This window comes from Arvicola amphibius, chromosome 1, assembly GCF_903992535.2.
Source record: "Arvicola amphibius chromosome 1, mArvAmp1.2, whole genome shotgun sequence".
Taxonomy (NCBI): Eukaryota; Metazoa; Chordata; class Mammalia; order Rodentia; family Cricetidae; genus Arvicola; species Arvicola amphibius.
The window spans coordinates 186,102,992-186,124,870 of record NC_052047.1 but is presented as its reverse complement, the minus strand read 5'-3'; the positions used below and the strand labels follow the sequence as shown (position 1 = coordinate 186,124,870).

The 21,879-nt window shown below is 49.6% G+C and overlaps 2 protein-coding genes across 4 annotated transcripts in view; one reads left to right on the top strand and one right to left on the bottom strand.

The window, feature by feature from the left end:
• The window catches only part of Sufu (SUFU negative regulator of hedgehog signaling), a 92,652-nt gene extending 90,406 nt beyond the window's left edge, over window positions 1-2,246 (bottom strand). For both annotated transcript variants that reach the window (XM_038328252.1, XM_038328260.1), the window contains exon 1: window positions 1,872-2,246. In XM_038328252.1, the coding sequence (XP_038184180.1) occupies window positions 1,872-2,053 (182 nt within the window). In that variant the 5' untranslated portion in view covers window positions 2,054-2,246. The remainder of the gene's footprint in view (window positions 1-1,871) is intronic.
• A 1,361-nt stretch (window positions 2,247-3,607) lies between these two features.
• Window positions 3,608-20,416, top strand: Actr1a (actin related protein 1A). Of its 2 annotated transcripts, XM_038346812.1 has the most exons (11): window positions 3,608-3,727; window positions 11,494-11,558; window positions 12,965-13,040; window positions 13,683-13,808; window positions 15,411-15,535; window positions 17,433-17,649; window positions 18,165-18,257; window positions 18,714-18,888; window positions 18,988-19,049; window positions 20,059-20,099; window positions 20,252-20,416. In XM_038346812.1, exons 1-11 carry the CDS (start codon window positions 3,680-3,682, stop codon window positions 20,352-20,354), a joined length of 1,131 nt encoding a protein of 376 aa, XP_038202740.1. In that variant the 5' UTR covers window positions 3,608-3,679; the 3' UTR covers window positions 20,355-20,416. The 2 variants fall into 2 exon arrangements, with proteins under 2 accessions (XP_038202740.1, XP_038202748.1); XM_038346820.1 differs by lacking the exon at window positions 18,988-19,049.
• Window positions 20,417-21,879: the final 1,463 nt, after the last annotated feature.

Genomic DNA, 21,879 nt, shown 5'->3' with positions numbered 1-21,879 from the left:
TGGTCTACCTCTGAGGATCCAGCCTCATACATGCTTGCAGAAGAAAGAAAAATGCTTTGGTCCTGTGTATAATGTTTCCATACCTTTACCGCACAACTCTCTGGATAGCCAGGGAGATACATAGAACCAGTGACCCTGCTCTTCGCAGGGTCTTCCCCTCACTCTTAAACAAGATCACAGCAAACCTCCCGGGAAGGTCAGCCTCATTTATCTCCTAACATGGGACAAGTTCACAACATAGTTAAATATAAAGGGGCAATAAAATGACTGATTAAGTTAGCATTGCTAATTTAGTGGTGCCCGCCTTTAATCCCAGCACTCTGGAGGCAGAGGCAGGGGACTCTCTGAGTCCCAGGCCATAGTGAGTTCCAGGACAGCCACAGCTACACAGTGAGACCCTGTCTCAAAACAACAAGAAGAAAGATTAGCAAGAGCTCTTTTCCACTCAGAAGAACTCTTGACTGCTTTTCCGTCTGGGAAGAGTGTGCCTGCCACAGATGCATTGCTGCCACACCTCCTGGCTACCAGGCCCACGGCTGGTCCCCAGGCCCACGGCTGGTCCCCAGGCCCTTCCAGGCTGTCAGCTTTCTTTACATCATCCTCCCACTGCCATGGGGAGTTAGCCTGGGCCCTGTGCAGCCTAACTGCCTTCTCTAGGAGTAACAAGATGTCACACAGGAAAAAGACCCAGCCTTAAAGGGGTTGTAAGCAGCAAAGACAACCACTTCCCCCTTCAGGTCTACCTTTTGCCAATTACCCACCCCTCCCCCCTTCAGCAGCTGCCAGGATCCACGGAAAGGGGTCATCTACAGTGAGCTCCTGCATGGACGTGGCTATCTCTTAGTCTATTTTTGGTTCAGAAAGATCATGAGAACTCGTCCTCATCACACCTGTTTTGTCTGAAGGCTGACTAAAGAAACGGGTTGCAAACAAGAATGGGAAATCAAAAAGGGTCGTTTCTACCCCCAAGGAAAGAGCATTTGGAAACTGATCCTTTACTGAGCATCCTTAAAGTTATCCTGGGCTTCCCAGAGAAACTTCGGCTGAAATACCGAAGACGTGACAGGAAGCGCTTCGTCAGGCTGCACTTCACTGCCTCGGGTCTCCACCATGCACCTCCCACCGTAAGTGGCAAGCTACGATCCCCTTCAACCCCCGAGCGAAGAAAGCATGGCTCTCCCTGAGCCTGTTCTTAACTAACATCCTAAAGCAAAAGCAGCTGCAACGCCAGAAGCAAGCTCTGCAGAGAGAGAGAACTGTGCAGAGTAAGCAAAAAGTTTATCTGGAAGAGTTGCTCTGTCAAACTTCAAGAGCAACAGCTTCGCGCTGAATGACAGAAGCCCCTGCGCTCGGGAAGGTCCGGAAAGGAGGTCATCTCCTCAACCCCTCACTCATCAAAGGCACAATGCCCTCATCTCGCTCACTCCTAGCCCACAGGGGCGTCCTGGTCCCCGGACCGCCCTAGACTACGCGGTCTCGTGCCCTCCAAAGCCCTCGCAAATGTTCTCCAGGCCCCGCCTCACTTCCCCCATTCCACTCCAGCCGCCCCCTGGCTTCCCCGAGCCCACTAATGACCCACTACGGGCGCCCCCTCCTTTCTCCACGTTTACAGTTCCCTCTCACACGTCCCCCCCCCGCTCCTGCATACACCCCCAGTTCTCCCTATCCTGGTTAACCCCTCGCTACTCAAGGGATCCGTTAACCCTTTGTCCCCATTCCCAACTCTGTCTTAACTCCTTCCCCAGCATCAGGAAGCTCTTGGTTCCCAAGTACTTTAACTGTTTTCTTCCTCCCGCTCCAGCAAATTACTTCGTTCCCGGCGCTCGAAGCTTTCCCTGCCGGCCCCCGACCTCCCGAGGCCCAGAGCATACCAGTACTTGACGATAGCGGTGACCTGGAGCGGGTTCGGCTGGTCGGGGTAAAGGCGGCGGCACTCTCCGTAGATGGCGTGCAGTCCCGGGGGAAAGAGGGAGGCAAAGGCCGGAGGGGCACTAGGGCCAGGGGCCGGGGGCGCGGCGGGGCCGGGGGCGACGCTAGGCCGCAGCTCCGCCATCGGGGCGCGTAGGGCGCGCGGGGAACCCGGGAGGGTAGAGGAGGGAAAGCGCCTCAATGGACCAGCGGACCCACTATGGATGCGACTCCCCGAGGCGATGGGGGCTACGGCGAGGTCTAACTCCGCGCCTGCGCACGGTGCTTCGTCTGCTCAAGCCCTAGCCTTCGCGAAGTCGGCCAGAGGGTGCTGAGGGACCGCGGGGAGCTCCAGAGGGCGGGGCGTCGGCGTGCCCTTGGCTTGGCACCTATTGGCTAGTTCCGTTGCCAGTCACAAGAGGGGAAGGCGTGACTTGACAATGGGCCCCGCCTCCCTGCCCCTGTGCTGGGAACGTCCCAAGGATCTTGGCCTCCCCCTAGTGATAGGAGGAACCCAGTTTTAAACCCAGACGTGGTTTAAAATAGAGGTGCTAGGGTCCGGTGATAGCTCTAAGAAGCTCCTAAGAAGCGCTTAACATTATTTTGTTGGCACGATTTTAAGATGAGCCCGACAACTGACCAATTCATTTTTTTGTGTGTGCCATTATTTTTTATATGTTTGGTTTGGTTTTTCGAGACAGGGTTGCTCTGTGTAACAGTTCTGTCTGTCCTGGAACTCGCTTCGTAGACCAGGCTGGCCTCGAACTCCTGGAGAATCGCCTGTCTCCGCCTCCCGAGTGCTGAGATTAAAGGCGTGCGCTACCACCGCCAGGCGTGTGTCATTATTAATATATTACAATCCTTTACTATTTCTAGGCGCTAGTGACTAAAAGCAACTTGAAGAGACAGGGAAATAAATACTCCAAGGAAAAATATCAGGCTGTTAAAAGTTTATGCATACTTTCTCTTCACTTGAATAGTCTCATCCATCTAGGTTTTACGATCAAGAAAAGAGATGGTAAAGCAGTTTTTAAACATTTAGATGATATTTTAGACCAGTAGTTCCATTGCATCCAGTTTTAGATGTTTTTGATAACTTTTGTTAGCTTTTGTTATAAGGGTTTTGTTTTGTTTGTTGAGGACAGGGTTTTTCTGTGTGTGGCTGTCCCGGAACTCACTCTGCAAATCAAGCTGACCTCGAACTCAGAAATCCGCCTGCCTGTGCCTCTAGAGTGTGTTGCTACCAGTTGGAGGGGCTGCGGATCTTGTACAAGCAGGAAAAGCATTCTACCACTGAGAGACATTCCAGTCACAGAAATGTTTATTAATAGTTTATATTGCCCAAGTGAAGGAATGGCTGAGTGGTGGGACTAATCTGAAAATTTTAACCGCACCTGAACTACTGACTTATCTCAGCACAAGTACTCCAGACTCTAGAATTTAAGAGTGTGCTGGGAAACGCTTCGAAGGGACTACAAATCCAGGCAAGCAACATCAACCTCTGGCTCTCGAATCTACCGAGACTACAAACCCCATGGCACCCTACATCGGAAATACACCGACCAATTTTCTAAACCCCCGCGGGACTCGGGCCTTGTTTGGAGCGCTGGCTCTGCGGCAAAGGGTTCTGGGGATTGTAGTTCTTCGAAGGCGCGGTCAGGGCCGCTCCCTGAACGCCCAGAACCGGCGACTAGACTGCGCATGCGTGTCAGTGGCGTTTGCAGCGGACCGGGCTGGCAGTTCCTTCCTCGGAAGGAAAGATTCCTCTGCCATGGAGTCCTACGATGTGATCGCCAACCAGCCTGTTGTGATCGACAATGTGAGTAGCGTCTTTCCTATCTCTGAAGAGACTGTGCTGTCCTCCAGAAAGGATCGTTTCCGAGGTTTCAGCCTAGGCCGCCTGCTCTTTGTCACTGGCCCGGCCTGTCAGGCGGGTTCAGCTGCCGCCTCCCCCGTCCTCCCCAAATTCACAGTTTGCACGGAGGGCGGCCAGCAGCACCTGTGTGGCGGAGAATTTGAGGGCAGACAAAAGGAAGAGGTGTAGACCGAGAAGGGTCCTTGGACCCTCGGCTCAAGGGGCCTTAACCGTTCTCTGAGACCCTAGCACCCGCCTTCTCCCTGGCCTCCCATCACTCAATTGGCTGCTATCGCCGTCTATCTTGGCCTATTGGTCCCGCCTTTGGGCCTTGCCGGATTAGAACAGCACTCTGCGTTTATTGGCTGGCGCGCTTGTCGCTCTTCTGGCCGCCATAGTGTTTCCCTTCTGTGAGGGGTGGGGCAGTGCTCTAGGGCGGTGGGGATTGGCTGGACTCACACAGTGCGGAAGGCGATGGCTGGGCCACCGGTGAAGAAGGGCAGTTTCCTTGGGTGTGAGCCTTAGTAAATTGTACCTGGGTGGGGCCGGGTAATCTGGTGCTAGAAATGGCTGTAGGATATCAGTTATTTTTGTGATTATAAATTATAGTTAGTAAAGGTAAACAAAAAAGGAGCGTGAGAAAGCAATCCAGGTGCTTTCCGTTTTGCGGTCCCAGCTGAGAGGCAGCAGATTATGCCGTGCCTGTCAGGGACGCTAGAGTTTGCAGGGCACTTTGGCCAACATATAAATGGAAGCCTCAGGAAAAGGGAATGGCTCAGAAGGAAGTTTGCCGCCCCTTTCACAGAAGGAACACCGAAGGTGGAAGAGATCAAGGTCATATTTCCGCAGCGGTGCCGTACAAGTTCATCGCCTTATCCAAATGTCGTTCCTTTGCTAGCCACGCCCCCACAAATGCATCAGTAATGACAAACAGAACCTAAATGTTGCTCTTATGAGGCTGGGCAGTTGTCTTCAGTTTCTGTATTTCACTCAAAGGTTTGGTCCAGTCGAGACTGATTGAAATCTTCCTTGCTCTTTCAAGACCCCTTCTTTGAGGCAAACCACGAGTTCCCTTATCCGATCAGAGTACCTGTGATGCTCCAGCCCTTCTGACCTGGGCGGGCCACTAGGTTCTTTTATTTACATCGTAGGTAGATGGAGATTGCTCTCCCCAGTTTATTCAGGAACAGTAGGCTGGGGAAGATTTTTCAGACCACTCACTTTGAAGATCTGAGACTAATAATGAAATCATCTGGTTCCAAGTTCTTCAGTCTTTCAAGGAAGGCTGCTTTATATGTTGCAAATTGCCTTTTTAAAAGGTAAGGTTGAGCCTGGCGTGGTGGTGCACGTCTTTAATCCCAGCACTCTGGAGGCAGAGGCAAGCGGATCTCTGTGAGTTCGAGACCAGCCTGTCGACAGAGCGAATTCCAGAACAGCTAGGACTGTTATGCAGAGAAACCTTGTCTTGGGAAAAAAAAAAAAAAGAAAGTAAAAAAGGGTGAAGCTGAGACTGGGGGGTGGGGTGGGGAGGTGGCCTAGCTGGTAGTGCTTGTCTGACATGCATGACATGACATGTGCTGGGCTCCATCCCTAGCACAGCATAAACCTGGCCTATAAATCGGATGTGGTGGTCCATGCCTGTAATCCCAGCACTAGGGAGGTGGAGACAGGAAAATCCGAAATTCAAGGTCATTGTTTGAAGCCAGCTTCTAAGATATGAGACCCTGTTTGTTTGTTGTGGGTAGGGGGTCGATCAAAGTTAATTAAATGAGACACTTTGTTTTGAGGGTTTGTTCTCATCTCCCTCACTAGTCTCACTGACTGTAACTCGTGGGGAGAGGTGAGAGCCTTCATTTCATTATTTCATTATTTCATTATTTCATTAGTCCTTTACCTCCATCCCACTCGGCACAGTGCCCAGGGCCCCATATACGCTCTGCCACCTCTCTCTCCCTCCCTCCCTCTCTCTCCCTCTCTCCTTCCCTCTCCCTCTCTCCCTGCCTCTCCCTCTCTCCCTCCCTCTCTCTCTCTCCCTCTCTCCTTCCCTCTCCCTCTCTCCCTGCCTCTCCCTCTCTCCCTGCCTCTCCCTCTCTTCCTCCCTCTCTCCCTCCCCCCTCCCTCTCTCCCTCCCCCTCTCTCTCTGCCTCTCTCCCCCCCCCCCCCCCCCCCTCGTGTGTGGGTGGGGGGGGGGGGGGTGTGTGTTGGAGCATTTGGAGCCAGAGAGGGCTTAAATTCCCTACAGCTAAAGTGACAGGCAGCTATGAGTTACCCAACATGGATGTGGCGCAGGGAAGGTTCCACTCGGGTTCTCTCGCCAGGCAGCAACTAGTGCTCTTAACTAATGAGCCGTCTCCACAGGTCTCCACTCCTCTCTTCGTCTACCCAACCTTACAAGGTACCGAGGGCCTGGTACTACATGTACAAAATCGAACCTTTTCGTTGGCTAGGTAGATGAATAGGTGAATAACTAATGATCTCTAACATGAGCAAAAGAACGGCCAGGGGGAGGGGGAGCCAACCCAGATGAGGGGTTTTGGCTAAGTAATACAGAGATACTCGATTGACTCTTTCTTTTGTCTGTTTGAGACAGGGTCTTGTGGAATTTCTTGTTCTCAGCGTTGATATCTAGAGAACACGACTACTATGTCTTTAGCTCATTTCTGTGTGTTGGATTCACCTTTTATTTAGTTGTTAAAAGAAAAAACTGTGTCGGAATGATCTGTCTCAGGCTGGAGACATGGCTCAGCAGTTCAGAGTGCTTGGTGCTCTGCAGGGGACCACAGTTCCATTCCCAGCACCTTGTGGGCAACTTACAGTTCCAGAGGACCCCACACCCTCTTTGGTTCTCTGGGGGTCCTTGCACACACATACATAGACCACACACAAGACATACACATATACACATATTTAAAATAAAGTCTTTTTAAAAAAAGAATTATCAGTTTTGTTTTGGCATTAACAGTGCAGGAACAGTCTGTTCATCCCACCAGCTCCTTTGCGTTGGATCCCTGGAGCTGAAGTTACAGGCGGTTGCGAGCCCTCAATATGGATGCTGGGAACCAGACTCTAGTCCTATGGAAGAACAGCAGGTGCTCTCAACTAAGGAGCTATCTCTTCAGCCCCCCTATTTCTTTTCTCAAATTTTGTACACTGCATTCATGCAGGGCCTGTGGAGGCCTGCAGAGGGCGTCCGATGCCCTGGAACTGGAATTATAGAGTCTTGAGCTGCAGGGTTAGTGCTTGGGAATCCACCCTGTGTCCTGTTGAAGAGCAACAAGTACCCTTAACTGTCTCTCCAGACTTTGTTTCTTTTCTTACAAAGACTCTCACTATGCTGCTCTGGCTACCCTGGAGACTCATTATATACACAAAGCTGGCTTCAAACTTAGGGTCCTCCTGCCTACCTGCCTCCAGAGATCTGAGATTACAGGTGTGACCCACCGTATGGAAATCAAAAGGAAATTTCACATATAGTCTGCCATTTGTAGCCATTGCCAGTAAATCTTAGTCTTGTGATTTACAAAAACAGGTAGGTAGGTAGCTGCAAGTGCTGGAGGAATGGGTTCTTCTGATGCAGAGTGACTGTTACTGGGCACAGGGCATCTTTTTGGAGCGGTAAAACAAGCTCTTCAATTAGTTACAAGTTGGTGGCCAGCCTTAGCTATATGGTTAAACCCTGGTTATATACAAGTCTGACCCTACTAAAATACATCGAACTGTACTATACCCTAAATTTGTAAATTATGTGTGTGAAATGTAAATTTTATCTCAGTAAGTTTATGAACCAAAGTCTTAGAATCAAAATGGACCAATTAGCAACCCCTGTCCTGGAACCAGCGCTCTAAAAGAATCCTGCTCTTATTTGTGAGATGGGAGATCACAGGCCTCTTTCCCACCACATCAAACAACCTGAAGTGCTTAGATAAAATCTGCTCAAGCTGCAGTCACAGGTTACCCTACAGCCCGCTGGTGCTGGGAGAGCCTGCTGAGAGAGTTGCTCCTTGCCTGCATCAGAATGGTCATTGGTGGCTAGGAGCTGACTTTAGCCCTCCTAAATCCAACATTTCATGAGACTGCATTTTCAAGAAGCCTCTACAGGGTGTTTGTTTATTTCCTTTGCTAAAGCAAGTAGCATGGGAGCAGTTCCTGTGTAAATGCTGTTAAAGAAGTGGATGTCGGCTTTTGTATGCTCTGAGGTACAGAATAGAGTACCTCAGCTCACCTCCTGCCCCTGCTTGTTGGTCCAGCCTGGTCCTGACAGGCCTGCTGGGTCTGTTCCTCTGAACACGTCACTCTGGTGCTGCGCTTGCCTTCTTCGCACCACCTCTGCCTGGGGCTACTTGCTGGCATTGCACCTGCTCCTTCAGATTCAGAATTTAGGTTCACCTGCCAATTCTTTTGTAATTTTTTAATTTTTGTTTTTTTTTTTTTCTTTTTCTTTTTTTTTTTTTTTTTTTTGAGACAGGGTCTCACTCTGTAGACCAGGCTGATTTTGAATTCACAGAGGTCTGTCTGCCTCTGCCTCCCAAGTGCTGGGTTTAAAGGTGTGTGCCACCACTGCCTGGCAACTGTCTGTCACTCTTTTACTCGTGATTTTAACTTTCATCAGCTAGTCTTTTGTGAGTATCAAGCAGATGACAGCTACTGCTATGTGATGTCTCTGATCGTAAGGAACTTGAAATAAAGTAGAAAAACGGGGGAAGCAAAAATTCTAACAGGGTAGTGAGACACTTGCTTTGTCGTGTAATGGTGGTTTGCTGCCAGACACAGGAGGATAATCACAGGTTACCCTTCAAAAAGGCACAGTACTGCAGCTGGGCCTGTTATACTTCTGCTAGAATGTCAGAGACAAATAAATGAGTCTGGCATTGCTTCACTTGGCTTTGGGTTTTGTTGAGATCTGTTTGCATTTTATATATATGGTGTTTTTCCTGCATGTCTTTACACCACAACCATGCAGTGCCACAATGTGGTTGTTGGGAATCCAAGCTGGGTCCTCTGAAGAGCAGTCAGTGCTCTTAGCCACTGAGCCATCTCTCTAGCTTGGTTTTCTGATGCAAGGTCTTGCCATGTATCTTCCTTACATCTGGATCTTCTGTCTCAGCCTCCAATTGGGAGTGTTTACAGGCATGTGCCATGTGCTTGGCTAAATCTGATGTCTTAAGCTGCCTTGTTACCCAGACCCTTGTCCTTGTGTTAGTAAACTTAAAGCAAACAACTTGGAAAATCAACTCTTAAAAATATTCAGATCTGGGGCTGGAGAGATGGCTCAGTGGTTAAGAGCATTGCCTGCTCTTCCAAAGGTCCTGAGTTCAATTCCCAGCAACCACATGGTGGCTTACAACCATCTGTAATGAGGTCTGGTACCCTCTTCTGGCCTGCAGGCATACACACAGATAGAATATTGTATACATAATGAATAAATACATATTTTTTAAAAAATTCAAATCTAAAGCCAGGTGTTGGTGGTGCACGCCTTTAATCCCAGCACACTGGAGGCAGAGGCAGGTAGATCTCTGAGTTCGAGGCCAGCCTGGTCTACAGAGTAAGTTCCAGGACAAACTTTTAAAAAGCTAGAGAAACCCTGTCTAAAAAAACAAAACGAAACAAACAAACAAACAAAAAACCTAAAATCTAGCTGGGCGGTGGTGGTATATGCCTTTAATCCCAGCACTGGGGAGGTAGAGGCAGGCAGCTCTCTGTGAGTTTGAGGCCAGCCTGACCTAACTTCCAGCTTTCCAGGACAGCCAAGGCTACACAAAAAAAAAAAAAAAAAAAAAAAAAAACCCTGCCTCAAAAACCTAAAAAGAAAAAGAATTCAGATCTGACAGTGTATGGAGGCGCACACTTGTAAAATCCCATCATTGAGGAGGTGGAGGCGGTAGAGCAGGGGTTCTGGGTCACTCCAGCTCCAGAACAAGTTTGAGGCCAGCCTGCGATATGTGAAATCCTGTCTTGGGACTCACCTTCACTCTCTCGTCTGGACCCTTGCCAGGAGATCCTGCCAGTCTGTAGGCTGGACACACCCTGTGCAGACAATGAACAATTATTAGGAGCTTGAACTAACAAGTTCCTGAAGGTCTTTTGCACAGTGCTGTGCCCATCCATCCATCCATCCCAGCTCCCAAGCCCTGGGGTTTGCTATAGGAGAACTCCCCCTCCTAGGGTTTGAGCTCAGGTCACAGCTGCAGCTTCCTGGGCTCCTGGCCACACTGCCCATGCCAGCGAGTCTGCACATCGTTCCTTATTTGCTCTCTCCCCAGTCCCTCCACCGCTTCTCACCACACATAGCCCGGTCCTCAGACTGGCCAGAGGCCAACACCCGGAGATGACTGTTCTCATCACCTCCATCTTACCTCCACACCTCTCTGTGGAGCAGCAGGAACCAGAGAGCTGGGGTGTGCCAGAAAGCCTTTGGTGCAAAGATAGCCTGGCTAGCTTGAGTCTGTCATATACTAAGTATGCAGTGTGGAGAAGTGGTTGACAGAAAACCAGATGAGCTCGAAGAGCATGGGCATCACATCTGGTTGTGGTCAGGGTTAGAAGGAAGAGAATGGGCGTATTTGCAGACAGCATCGGCTCTTGCCGTCTTCCCTGCACGCGGTTGTCAGTTCCTATAGTCAGTGTTCACATTGGTTGGGCCCTGGAAGATACGATACTTATTAGAAAAAGGGTTCTTGCTGGGTGGTGGGCAGTGGTGACACATGCCTTTAATCCCAGCACTTGGGAAGCAGAGGCAGGCAGAACTCTGAGTTGGTCTGGTCTGCAGAGCAAATTCCTGGATGGCCATAGTACAAAGAGAAACCCTGTCTAAAAAAAAAAAAAAAGAAAAAGAAAGAAAAAGAAAAGGAAAGGAAAGGAAGGAAGGAAGAAAAAAAGAAGGAAGGAAGACAGAAAGAAAATAAAAAGGAAAAGGGTTCTTTCTTTCCTGACACTGCACCCAAGTCCTGGAGCAGGAGTTTGACTCTTGTCTTCTCTCCTCAGGCGAGTCATTGAGACCTCCCTGCCCTCAACTGTCAGGAGGCAAAGAAGTAAAACAAACAACAAACCCTATAAAGTATAGTGCTTCTGTCCTATAAGAGCCAGAGAACATGCATCCAGGCAGAATTAATGCAAGATACCTAGTGAGATGTGTCCTAGAGACCTGGGACAGGGAGGTTGATGTGTAAGGCTAGGAGAACAGAAAAATACACATGCTTTCCCTGCCGCCCTACTTGTGGTAATTACTTCTAGGTAATTACTATTTCTCATGTTTTCTGTTTTATTTTTTCTTCCCTTTACTAATATTTTTTAATTGCGTTTTATTTGTTATCACATATGTGCATCGACCGTGCAGATGTGTGCATGCCACAGTGCACATGTGGAGGCAGAGAACAAGCTTGTGGAGCTGGTTCACTTTCCACCAGACCTGTATGACAAAGGCTTTTATCTGATACGCCATCTCCTCAGCCCCATTAATATCACTTGTTATATTCACAGTAAAGTATATTCCATGTAGAAAGGAGAAAACTACAGAAAAATCGAACAGTTCATTGAGTATGCAATGGAGGTCCTGGCCGCCATCTCCAGTCCCGTCTCTTCCTGAATAGTATTCACCTTCTCCTATGCTCCTGTCAACACGTCTGTTATACACACAGATATGTGTTCTTTCTCTCAGAATGGAAGTGGAACCATTCCGTAACCGCTTGACTTGTTGCTGGGCCTCACTTTTCTTTGTCCTCTCTCCCCAGGGATCCGGCGTGATTAAAGCTGGTTTTGCTGGTGATCAGATCCCCAAATACTGCTTTCCAAACTAGTAAGTCATTTTGAGGTTGGTTGTGACTGTGGGGCTCTTGTCGACTTTGTCCCATGCCCAGCCCTGCCTCATTGAGGAGGAAGAATTCTCAAGTTAGCCTTGGTACCCAGGACAATAAGCAAAGGATGTGAAGCGGGTTCTGGATAAGCAAAGGAATGTGTTACTACCTGGCATATACTGAGAGGCACAGCAAAAGGCCTCTGACTTTTTAAAGTGTGTGTGTGTGTATGAGTGCGCGTATGAGTGTGCGAGAGTTGGAGGAGGTAGGTGCTACATGTGTGTGCCGGTCAGAGCACAGCATTGTGGAGTCAGTCTGCTGCTCCCACCTTTGTGTGGTTCCAGGGATCAAACTCAGTCCACCGACATGCACATCAAGAGCCCTTTTGCTGGTTCTCTTTTAAAAAATCTGATTCTAAGGCTGGGTATGGTGTCGCATGCCTTAAGTCCAGCACTTGGGAGGCCAGCCAGGTCTACGTGGTGAGTTCCAGGACAATCAGGACAACAGAAAGACCCTGTCTCAAAACAAACAAACAAACAAAAAACCAACTCTGATTCTAAACAAACAAACAAACAAAAGACCAACTCTGATTCTATCTAATGCCATCAATTTTGTCCTTGGTGACTTAGAGAGCCACAGAACCCTCTATTTTTCTTATTTTATTTTTATTTTTGGTTTTTCGAGACAGGGTTTCTCTGTAGTTTTGGGGCCTGTCCTGGAACTTGCTCTGTAGACCAGGCTGGTCTCGAACTCACAGAGATTCACCTGCCTCTTAAGTGCTGAGATTAAAGGCGTGTGCCACTACCGCGCGGCTTATTTTTTTTTAATTTTTAATTTAATTTAATTTAATTTTTTGGTTTTTCAAGACAGGGTTTCTCTGTTTAACAGCTCTTGCTGTCCTGGAACTAGCTCTGGAGACCAGGTGGGCCTCGAACTTACAGAGATTTGCTCTGCCTCCTAAGTGTGCCACCACTACCCAGCCATTTAGAAATTCTATCTAGACACACACTGGGAAAATACAAGAACTAGAGTTATAATTTACAAACAATATAATACAAGTAGATAATATGAAAATAACTTGAAATAGTACATACTCTTTTTATCTTTATTTTTTCAGCGCTTGAGTATGAAGTTTTTTGAGAAAAGGGTACAGGGGAGGGGAGAGAGAGAGAGAGAGACACGGGGCAGGGGAGCGAAGACCTGCTTGCCTCTTCAGCAGAGCAGTGGGAAGAGAGCAGTACATGTTCTTTACACAAAACTCAGAAGTATAAGAAAGGAAATGGAGGTTGACTTGAGACCTCCCTCCTGGGAGATGGGCACAGTGGACTGGGAGTTCATTGCTGCATCTGGACTGTGCCCTCGTGGTCTGTCCTGAAATGAGAAATGTTCCTTTTGCTGTCTCTTCTAGTGTGGGCAGACCCAAGCATGTCCGTGTCATGGCAGGAGCCCTCGAAGGTGACATCTTCATTGGCCCCAAAGCTGAGGTAATCCCCAGTGAAGCAGGAACCACAGGCTGGCAGAGGACCTGCCTTAACCGCCATAATGGAAGTGTTTGCAGCTGGACACAGCAATGAGTAAATGGATCGTTTTCTCCCAAGAGCAGACTCTGGAACCCCACTTTGTAAATTAGAGCCCAGTCTGGAAAATGGGACTTGTACTGTCTTTCTAGATCTTGTCACTGCCTTACCAATGTTTAGGTTGATTGGTTTGGTTATATTGTTGGCAAGAGGGATTCAGAGGGGAGATCCAGTCTGACCTGCCCTAGGTATGAGTTAATTACCCTAGCTTTGGCAGAACTCCCAGACGGGCTCTAGGAAGCATAACTACAGAGTCATTGCTGCCACGTTTGGTTCCAAGTGCTGAGGTGGGTGTCACAGGGCACGTGGGGGCCGTGGAAATCCGGAGACCTTCTGCTGTGCAGCTGCTCAGGGAGTACAGGCAGCTTGCAGCATACAGTCTTCCAGCTTAGAATGATGCCTGCCCTCAGCATGGGCGAGGACTGCAGGCTGCAACCCTGGGAAGCTGCAGCTCCTTCAGAAGGGATTCTGCTACACAGCTCAGGCCTGAGAGAGCAGGGTGCCAGGCAGAGCCCAGCTGCTGCTACAGACTGTGCCTTCTGCTTGCAGGAGCACCGAGGGCTGCTGTCAATCCGCTACCCCATGGAACATGGCATCGTCAAGGACTGGAATGACATGGAGCGCATCTGGCAGTATGTCTATTCTAAGGACCAGCTGCAGACCTTCTCAGAGGAGGTGAGGGGCCTGTGTGCAGGACACTACTGTGCAGGATGCCACGCTGGGCAGAACTAGACTCCCGAGATGATGAGGATGAGGATGGCAGTGACTGCTGCCACGATGAGTCTGAATGTGTGCTGGCCCTAGGCTTTATATACTTTCTAGAGATAGTCTAATTTTATCTTCGTACCAGTCCATTAATATGTTAGAACTGAGCTGGGTGGTGGTAGTGCAGGCCTTTAACCATGCTCAGGAGGCAGAGGCAGTTCTAATACGTATATTAGAATGGAATTTAGGTTAACAGCATATGCTTGTAATGCCAGCACCTGGAAGGCAGCAGTGGCAGGATGGGGGAATATTTGAGACCAGTCTAGGGCTATGTAGCAAGACTTTTTTGGAGGTGGGGATGTTTCAAGATAGGGTTTCTAAACCAGGCAGTGGTGGTACAACCCTTTAATCCCAGCACCTGGGAGGCAGAGGCAGGTGGATCTCTATGAGTTCGAGGCCGGCCAGGTTTACAAGAGCTAGTTCCAGGACAGGCCCCAAAACTACAGAGAAACCCTGTCTCGAAAAAACAAAAAAGGATAGGGTTTCTTTGTGTACCTTGGCTGTTCTAGAACTAGTTCTGTAGACCAGGCTGGCCTCAAACTCACAGAGATCCGCCTTCTTAGGTTTAAAGGTATGTGCTACCATTACCCAACCTTGTTTTGTGTCCTTTGAGACAGGGTTTCTCTGTGTACCCTTGATTGTCCTGAAATTCTCTCTGTAGACGAGGCTATCCACAAACTTACAGACATCCTTCTGCCTCTGCTTCTGAGTGCTGGGATTAAAATTCTGTGCCACCCCCAACTGACTGTAGCAAGATTCTTATCTCAAAAAACAAAAATGGGGGTTGGAGAAATGCAGAGGACCTGAGCTCAATTCCCAGCAACCACATGGTCACTCACAGCCATCTATAGTGGGATCTGATGCCCTCTTCTGGTATGCAGGTGTACATGCAGATAGAGCACTCAGAAAATAAGGCTTTTTAAAAACAAAACAAACAAACCAAAAAAAAATCATTGACTGTGCTTGCAAAAGACCTGGGTTCAGTTCCCAGCACCCATATGGCAGCTCACACCTGTCTGTAACCAGATCTAGGGACTCCAACTCCTTCCCACAGACACATGTAAGCAAAACACCAATGAACATAAAATAAAAATAAAATTATAAATAATAATAAATAAATAAATAAAGGGGCTAGAAATGTAGCTCTGTGGAAGAGTCTAGCATGTGAAACAATCTCCAGTACCACAAAACAAAATCAACATTAAATTTTAATTTTCTATTTTGAAATATATTTATGTAGCATAATTCAGAGTTTAACAAAATCTTGACAAGTAGACAATACACAGTAGATTCAGGGACCTAGAGATGAGATTTGAAAGACAAGGAGGCGGACTCGGAGGGTAAGAACAGAATGGGACTTTAGGATGTGAAGTTGGGCACGGCATGTGAAGAGCTCGCTTGCTTTCCTCTGAGGGAGGCTGACAGGTTCCCTGGACTAGCAAACTTTCAAGGCAGGATCACGAGAGTGCACAGCTGGCTCACACTGCCTGCCTCCTGGGCCTCTTTCTGCAGCATCCTGTGCTCCTGACTGAGGCGCCTTTAAACCCTCGGAAAAACCGGGAACGAGCTGCAGAAGTTTTCTTCGAGACCTTCAACGTGCCAGCTCTCTTCATCTCCATGCAAGCTGTGCTTAGCCTGTGAGTAGTGGCTGCCTGGCTCGCATGGTCTCACACGGTAACCTGAGCCTCCGCAGGTGCTCTCCCGTGAGGAGGAGCTAGGAACTAGGAGAGTGAGAGGAACTTTTTCTGAAACTAGACATTGAGGCCTCAGAGGAAACCAGAAGCATGGGTGTGGCTGGGACTGCTGCTACCCCAGCGTCTAATCTCAGGTTTGGCGTCCAAGTCCATGACCATAAGCCACCCCGCCCTTCCTGAAGGCTCAGTGTATCCCAGCATTGCTCTGTGTTGTCTGTGCCAGTGCTCCGCGAGGCTGCTGGTGTATCTGTAATGAGGCTTTTGCTGTCCCACCAGCTACCTCCCAAATAATGACAGACTTATTAATTATGAAAGCTTGGCTTATAGCTTTGGCTTATGCAACTAGCTCTCATAGTGTATACTAACCCCATTTATATTAATCTACTTTCTATCACGTAGCGTTATGTCTCTTCCATCCTGTTTCCCCTCTGTGTCTCCTGGAGTCTCCTGTGCACGTAGATTTTGCTCCTCTTCCTTTCCCTCCTGGAAGTCCTGCCTATACCTCCTGCCTAGCTATTGGCTGTTCATCTTTTTATTGCGCCAATCACAGCAAGAACATCTTCACATGGTGTACAACATATCTGTGAACCAGGCACCACCACCCTGCTATGCTCCCCACCCTGCCATCCTCCCCCGATCCCCCCACACCCTGCCTCATGCCTTCATCTGTCTGCTGCTGAGATGGTACCCTATGACCTACACAGAGGATTTATTTGACCCCATTAAGAAATTGTGAGCCTGCCGGGCAGTGGTGCCGCATGCCTTTAATCCCAGCACTTGAGAAGCAGAGACAATCTCTGTGAGTTGGAGGCCAGCCTGATCTACAAGAGCTAGTTCCAGGACAGCCAGAGCTAAACAGTGAAACCCTGTCCCGAAAAACCAAAAGAAAAAAAAGAAGAAAGAAATTGTGAGCCAGCATTTTTAGACTGGGAGATTTCCTAGGCTGAGTATGAGACTTAATGGTAGAGCCCTTGCCTGACATAGACAAAGGTGTAGGGTTTGATCCCCAGCATCCCCTGAAGAAAATTGAAGAATTTCATACCCAAATCTTAATTTGTGACCTCTGAACAAATGAAAAGCGCTCATATTTTTGGTGCTGCATTTCTATAAGACAGAATTCAGCCTCGGCAGCAGCTGCTGAAGCAGAATGTGTCAGATGGGGGAACACGAATCAAATAATCCCACATTAGCTCTGAACCAGGTATACTAAGATTTTTCTTTATTAAGAAGGAAAACTCATGAATCACAATGAGGAAATAGTAACGGGGTCAGACATCCAGGTGTAGCACAAGGGAAGAAGAGGGGCACTGGTACCCAAAGCCATGCCTCAACCTGGTACAGCCTCTCAAAGGCCATTGGCCGAAGGAGGTTCCCCGTCAAGTTGCCGTAACACACAGGGTGTACAAGCTGACTTTGCCTGCTGACCTCTGAACACTGAGGCCGAGTAGGGGTTTGCTCCCATGCTTGGGTCTCTTATCTCTGTCATTTGGAGATAGAAAACTTTAGGGAACTTGCCTGGGGAAGACCAGGCTCTCCAGGACAATGAAAAGCACCATGTTTTCCCCACTCTTTTCTTTACCCTCCCCTCTCTTGGGAGTCGAAACTGCCCTTTAGGCCAGGTCTCCAGGACAGTTAAAGGCCTGCTGGACTCCAGACAGGAAGGCCTGCTCTTTAGGACGCTGGGAAGTTCTGCTCCTCACTCAAGGTTTCCTAGTATTCACTCACCAGAAGGGCCCAGGAGAAAAGTAGACCCCAGGCTTAACTCCACTGACTCTGAGCTTTGACAGGTAGATTTCTTCCCAGAGGAGTGTGGCACTCAGTGATTGTTCCTTTGCCTCAGTTATGCCACAGGCAGAACCACGGGCGTGGTGTTGGATTCTGGGGATGGTGTCACCCATGCAGTCCCGATTTATGAAGGCTTCGCCATGCCTCACTCCATCATGCGCATCGACATTGCTGGCCGAGACGTCTCCCGCTTCCTCCGCCTCTACCTACGTAAGGAGGGCTATGATTTCCACTCCTCCTCCGAGTTTGAGATTGTCAAGGCCATAAAGGAAGTGAGTGCTGTCCTGTGGGCCTAGGGGTGGGACGGGGAATAGTGACCCTAAGAAAGAAGAGGGTTAATGCTCCCTGGGTCCTGGGTCAGGCTCTGTTCTCTCCTGGCGCTGTGTGTGGCTCTCTCCTTCCTGAATACCACCATCTTGTGGGAAAGGAGCTGGGCCTCTGCACAGGCACACATTACTGCACACCTGCAGGTTCATTTTCCTTCTTAAGTGGATCGTACCCTCCTGACATGCCTCTGAACTGCTCATGGGAAACCAGAATCGTATCAGAGGTAGAAGGAGAAGGATGTCTGCACCTGGCTAAATTTGGGTGCCTCAGGCCAAGCATCTATAGAGCCAAGTCCCAGCTTTGCCTACCGGGAAGGTGGAACAAGAACTCTGGGCCAGCAACTCTTAGGCAGTCACGACAGACGAGCAGATCTCTGCAAGAGCATGTCACTTTGGTGGGACTTTGCCTGGGAGTGTGCTAGATTTTCCTGCCATCCTGAGTGCCGTACCTGATTCTGCAGAGAGCCTGCTACCTGTCCATAAACCCCCAGAAGGATGAGACACTGGAAACCGAGAAGGCCCAGTACTACCTGCCCGATGGCAGCACCATTGAGGTAGTGCCACATCTTTCCCTTCTCCCCCATACCCACCATTAAGCTTGGATTCAAGCCGAATGCCCTGCGAGGCTCTGAGAAGCAGGACTCCCGAGAACATGGGCAGCCCAGTGCCTCTCTGTAGAAAAGGGAAGGGGCTCAGAGGGACTTCCTTCAGTCAGGGTGCATAGGGAAGTGGGTATTTGTGCTGTCTTTAACCACCCCTGGGTACAGATTAGCAAGTCGCTGCTCCCTGGAACTCCCTCTGGTAAGATGTTTCCAAGAGTGTTAATGCCACAGATGTCTTAGCTAGAGATGCCAGACAGGAATCCTTAAGGCCCTTGACATAGAAGGTTTGTCTTCAGTCTGGGCTTCTCATATACCTGGTTCCTAAGAAACAGAAAGACCTCTTTTGTTCCCAGTTCCAAGGGACCCCAGTCCCAGCCCAACCTCTTAAGCTGGCTCTTTACCCTACAGATCGGCCCTTCCAGGTTCCGGGCCCCTGAGCTGCTGTTCAGGCCAGACTTGATTGGCGAGGAGAGTGAGGGTATCCATGAGGTCCTGGTGTTTGCCATCCAGAAGTCTGACATGGACTTACGGCGTACGCTTTTTTCCAACATCGTCCTCTCAGGAGGTTCTACCCTGTTCAAAGGTTGGTCTTTGCTCACAGGACCTTTGTTGGAGAAGATCTATCCTACAGGAATTGGATACACAGAATTAATTTGGGGGTCTCTTTTTTCTGTCCCTTTAGGTTTTGGTGACAGGCTACTGAGTGAAGTGAAGAAACTAGCTCCGAAAGACGTGAAGATCAGGGTAGGGCATGCCGGAGGTCAGGCTGGTGGACCTGGGCTCCAGGACTTAGCACATGGTGGATTCTCCTTCTGGGTCTCCCCAGGCTCTTCGGGCAACCACAGGCAGCGCCAGGGGCTCCTAGCACATAGAACGACCCTATAGTATACATCGCCTCAAAGAGGACCTGTTCTCACTCCCTCACTGCGGATCAGCAGCTAGATGTGTACACATGAAATCCTAGCACTGTGGAGACCGAGGCAGGAGGACTGCCAGAAGTGCAAGGCTAGACCTACATAGACACCCTGTCTGAGAATAGTCAAGTTTATATATGCGAGGGTGTTAGAGAACTTAGCTAGGACCCCCACTGTGTCCTTCGGGAACACTAAGCGGACAGTTTGACTTTACTGCTACCACGCTCCCTCATCCCTCAAGTTAGAACTCCTCTAAGTGTCTGCTGAAAGAAGTCACTCGGAGAGCAAGGGCCCCAAATGAAGGGGTCGAAGTCCCGCCACAGGTTTATGTCCCTGCTTAGTGTTGGGCAGACCACAACTCCTGCAGGAAGCCAGAGGTCCAGCAGGGAACTTACTGCATGGCATTCATCCACTGTACTTGTGAGACGGGGTGAAAGGTGGGCAGGGGTGGGGCTGGGAAGATGACTCAGTGGACAAAGCACTTGGTGTGCAAGCATCCGGACTAAAGTTCAGGTCCCCAGAATTCACATAAAAGCCAGGTAGGCATGGTGGTCACTTGTAATTGTAGCATTTGGGAGGTGAAGACAAGGTCCCCAAGGACAAGCTCTCTAGGTGGACTAGATAGAACTGGTAAACTCTGGGTTCAGCAAGAGCCTCTAGCTTCAGTAATTAGAGAGTGATTGAGAAGACACCAAATGCCAACACTGGCTTCTGTGCAGTGCGCACACCCACATATACATATGCGCTCACCCATGCTCCCATATACCTGGGAACACACACATATGCAGAAGAGAAGTAGGGTCCGGGTGTCTTAGATTCCTCCTTCCACCCCTCTGCAGATATCTGCACCCCAGGAGAGGCTGTACTCCACGTGGATTGGGTGAGTAGCCCACGGAGTAAGAGCAGAGTGGGAAGCGAGAGCTTTGACCATTCCACCATCCCACCCTGTCCCTTTAAGAAAGACCCCTGCAGGATTGGCTGGCTGCACAATCTCACTCGCTCACACTGCTCCTTGGGTTTCCTCCACTCCAGAGGCTCTATCCTTGCTTCCCTGGACACCTTTAAGAAGATGTGGGTCTCCAAGAAGGAGTACGAAGAAGACGGTGCCCGATCCATCCACAGGAAAACCTTCTAATGCTGAGACACCACCTTCACCTCTCTCTGAAGTTAACTCCACTTGAAAACTCGCTTTCTGGAGTTGGAGTGTTGGAGAGGAGCTGCCTGTGTGTGTGAGTGAGTGTGTGGGTATGAGTGTGTGCGCATATCGAGTGCCGTGGGGCCCAGGGATCCCGGGCCCAGAAAGGACATTGAACTACCCACGATGGGGATGGATGGCCTGAGGCCTGGGGTTGACTACTAACTGGCCCCTTCCAGGAAAGAGCTCTGGCAGAGGCCCACTCTTTTCTTGGCTAGGCCTTTATCTGGCTATGTGGAACTATGGTGATTACCATAGAGAGACCTTGCTGCTGCCAATCAAGGCTGGGCTGGCCCCATCCCACCCCAGAATGCCGAGGCTGGAGGCAGCGCTGTCTGCCCTGTTCATCATCCTGCTGTCCATGCCTCTGGAACAGACTGAGAGCTGAGGCTGAGGTTGAGTTCTGTCTGGCTCTGTTTCAGGTTGGGTTTGGGAGACTGAAAAACACTCCAGCAGTGCTGTAGACTGGGTTCAGGAGAGAGCAGGGTACACTCATGTCCACCTGGGAAGCAGGTAGGAACCAGGACCGCTCTGGGCATTTGAGGACAGGAGATAGCTTCAGGGTTAATTTACAAGCCCCAGGGGTTTTGGGAAACTCTAAGGACCTGTGGGCTCCAGGGCCTGTTATTTGCTTCTCATCCATCCTTGTTCCAATGCCATCTTCACAGTTTTATTTATTGAAGTGTTTGTTCGGTAAAGGGGCTGCAGAGAGGGCTCACTGCCCTGCCCACCGTCACCTTGCTTACACTAATGTTTACAGCACTAGGTTTCCACAGCCCCCATGGCCATCACCCCTGCTGATGAACTGACAGTATTTGTAGGCCGTGGGACCCTGCGGGATTGGGGACTACACCAAGGCACCCCAGCCGGGCTCTTCTTTTCTCCTTCACTTGCTCACTGCCCTGGAACCACCAGGCTGGTTGCAGTTGGATTTTCCCAAACAGGAAATAGCATCATTCTTTGGCAGAGGCCCTTTGCAAGGGAGGTATGTTAGAGGTCTAGACCCATTAAAACCAAGAAAGCTGCAGTTAACCATGTTGCCTTTTACTGCTCTAGCTGACCAGAGAAAGAGACAAAGGGAAAGAGGCAGGGAGGCCCCTTCTGGGTTGGTCAAAGCCACTTCTGACTTTGGACCTGTTTGGGAATGGAGAGAAGGGGCCCAAGTGCCAAGAACTGATGGGCTCACATGAGCTCTCAGAAGCGGTCCAAGGGCCTTTGCACCCAGACAGTACAAAGCTAGGGTGAGGCTGTCTTCGCCTGCACCTTCACCCGTGGTATCGAGTCCCACCTCAGCTCCAGATTCCAGACAGTATTCTCTCTCTACCATCCTATGACCAAAGGCCCCTGCCAGATGTAAGCCGAAGCTGGTGTGTGTGGAGTCAAGTGTAGCGACCCATGGACTGCAGTGCGCTTAGCCAGCTCACCTTCTCTTAGCCCAAGCCTGTCCCTTGCACAGCCTCGCAAA

Excerpts from the sequence above, each read along its gene's own strand:
- Actr1a (XM_038346812.1), top strand. The coding sequence starts at position 3,680 with ATGGAGTCCTACGATGTGATCGCCAACCAGCCTGTTGTGATCGACAAT. Across the intron at positions 11,559-12,964 it reads AAATACTGCTTTCCAAACTA|TGTGGGCAGACCCAAGCATG; the intron begins GTAAGTCATTTT and ends TGTCTCTTCTAG. Across the intron at positions 17,650-18,164 it reads TTGTCAAGGCCATAAAGGAA|AGAGCCTGCTACCTGTCCAT; the intron begins GTGAGTGCTGTC and ends CTGATTCTGCAG.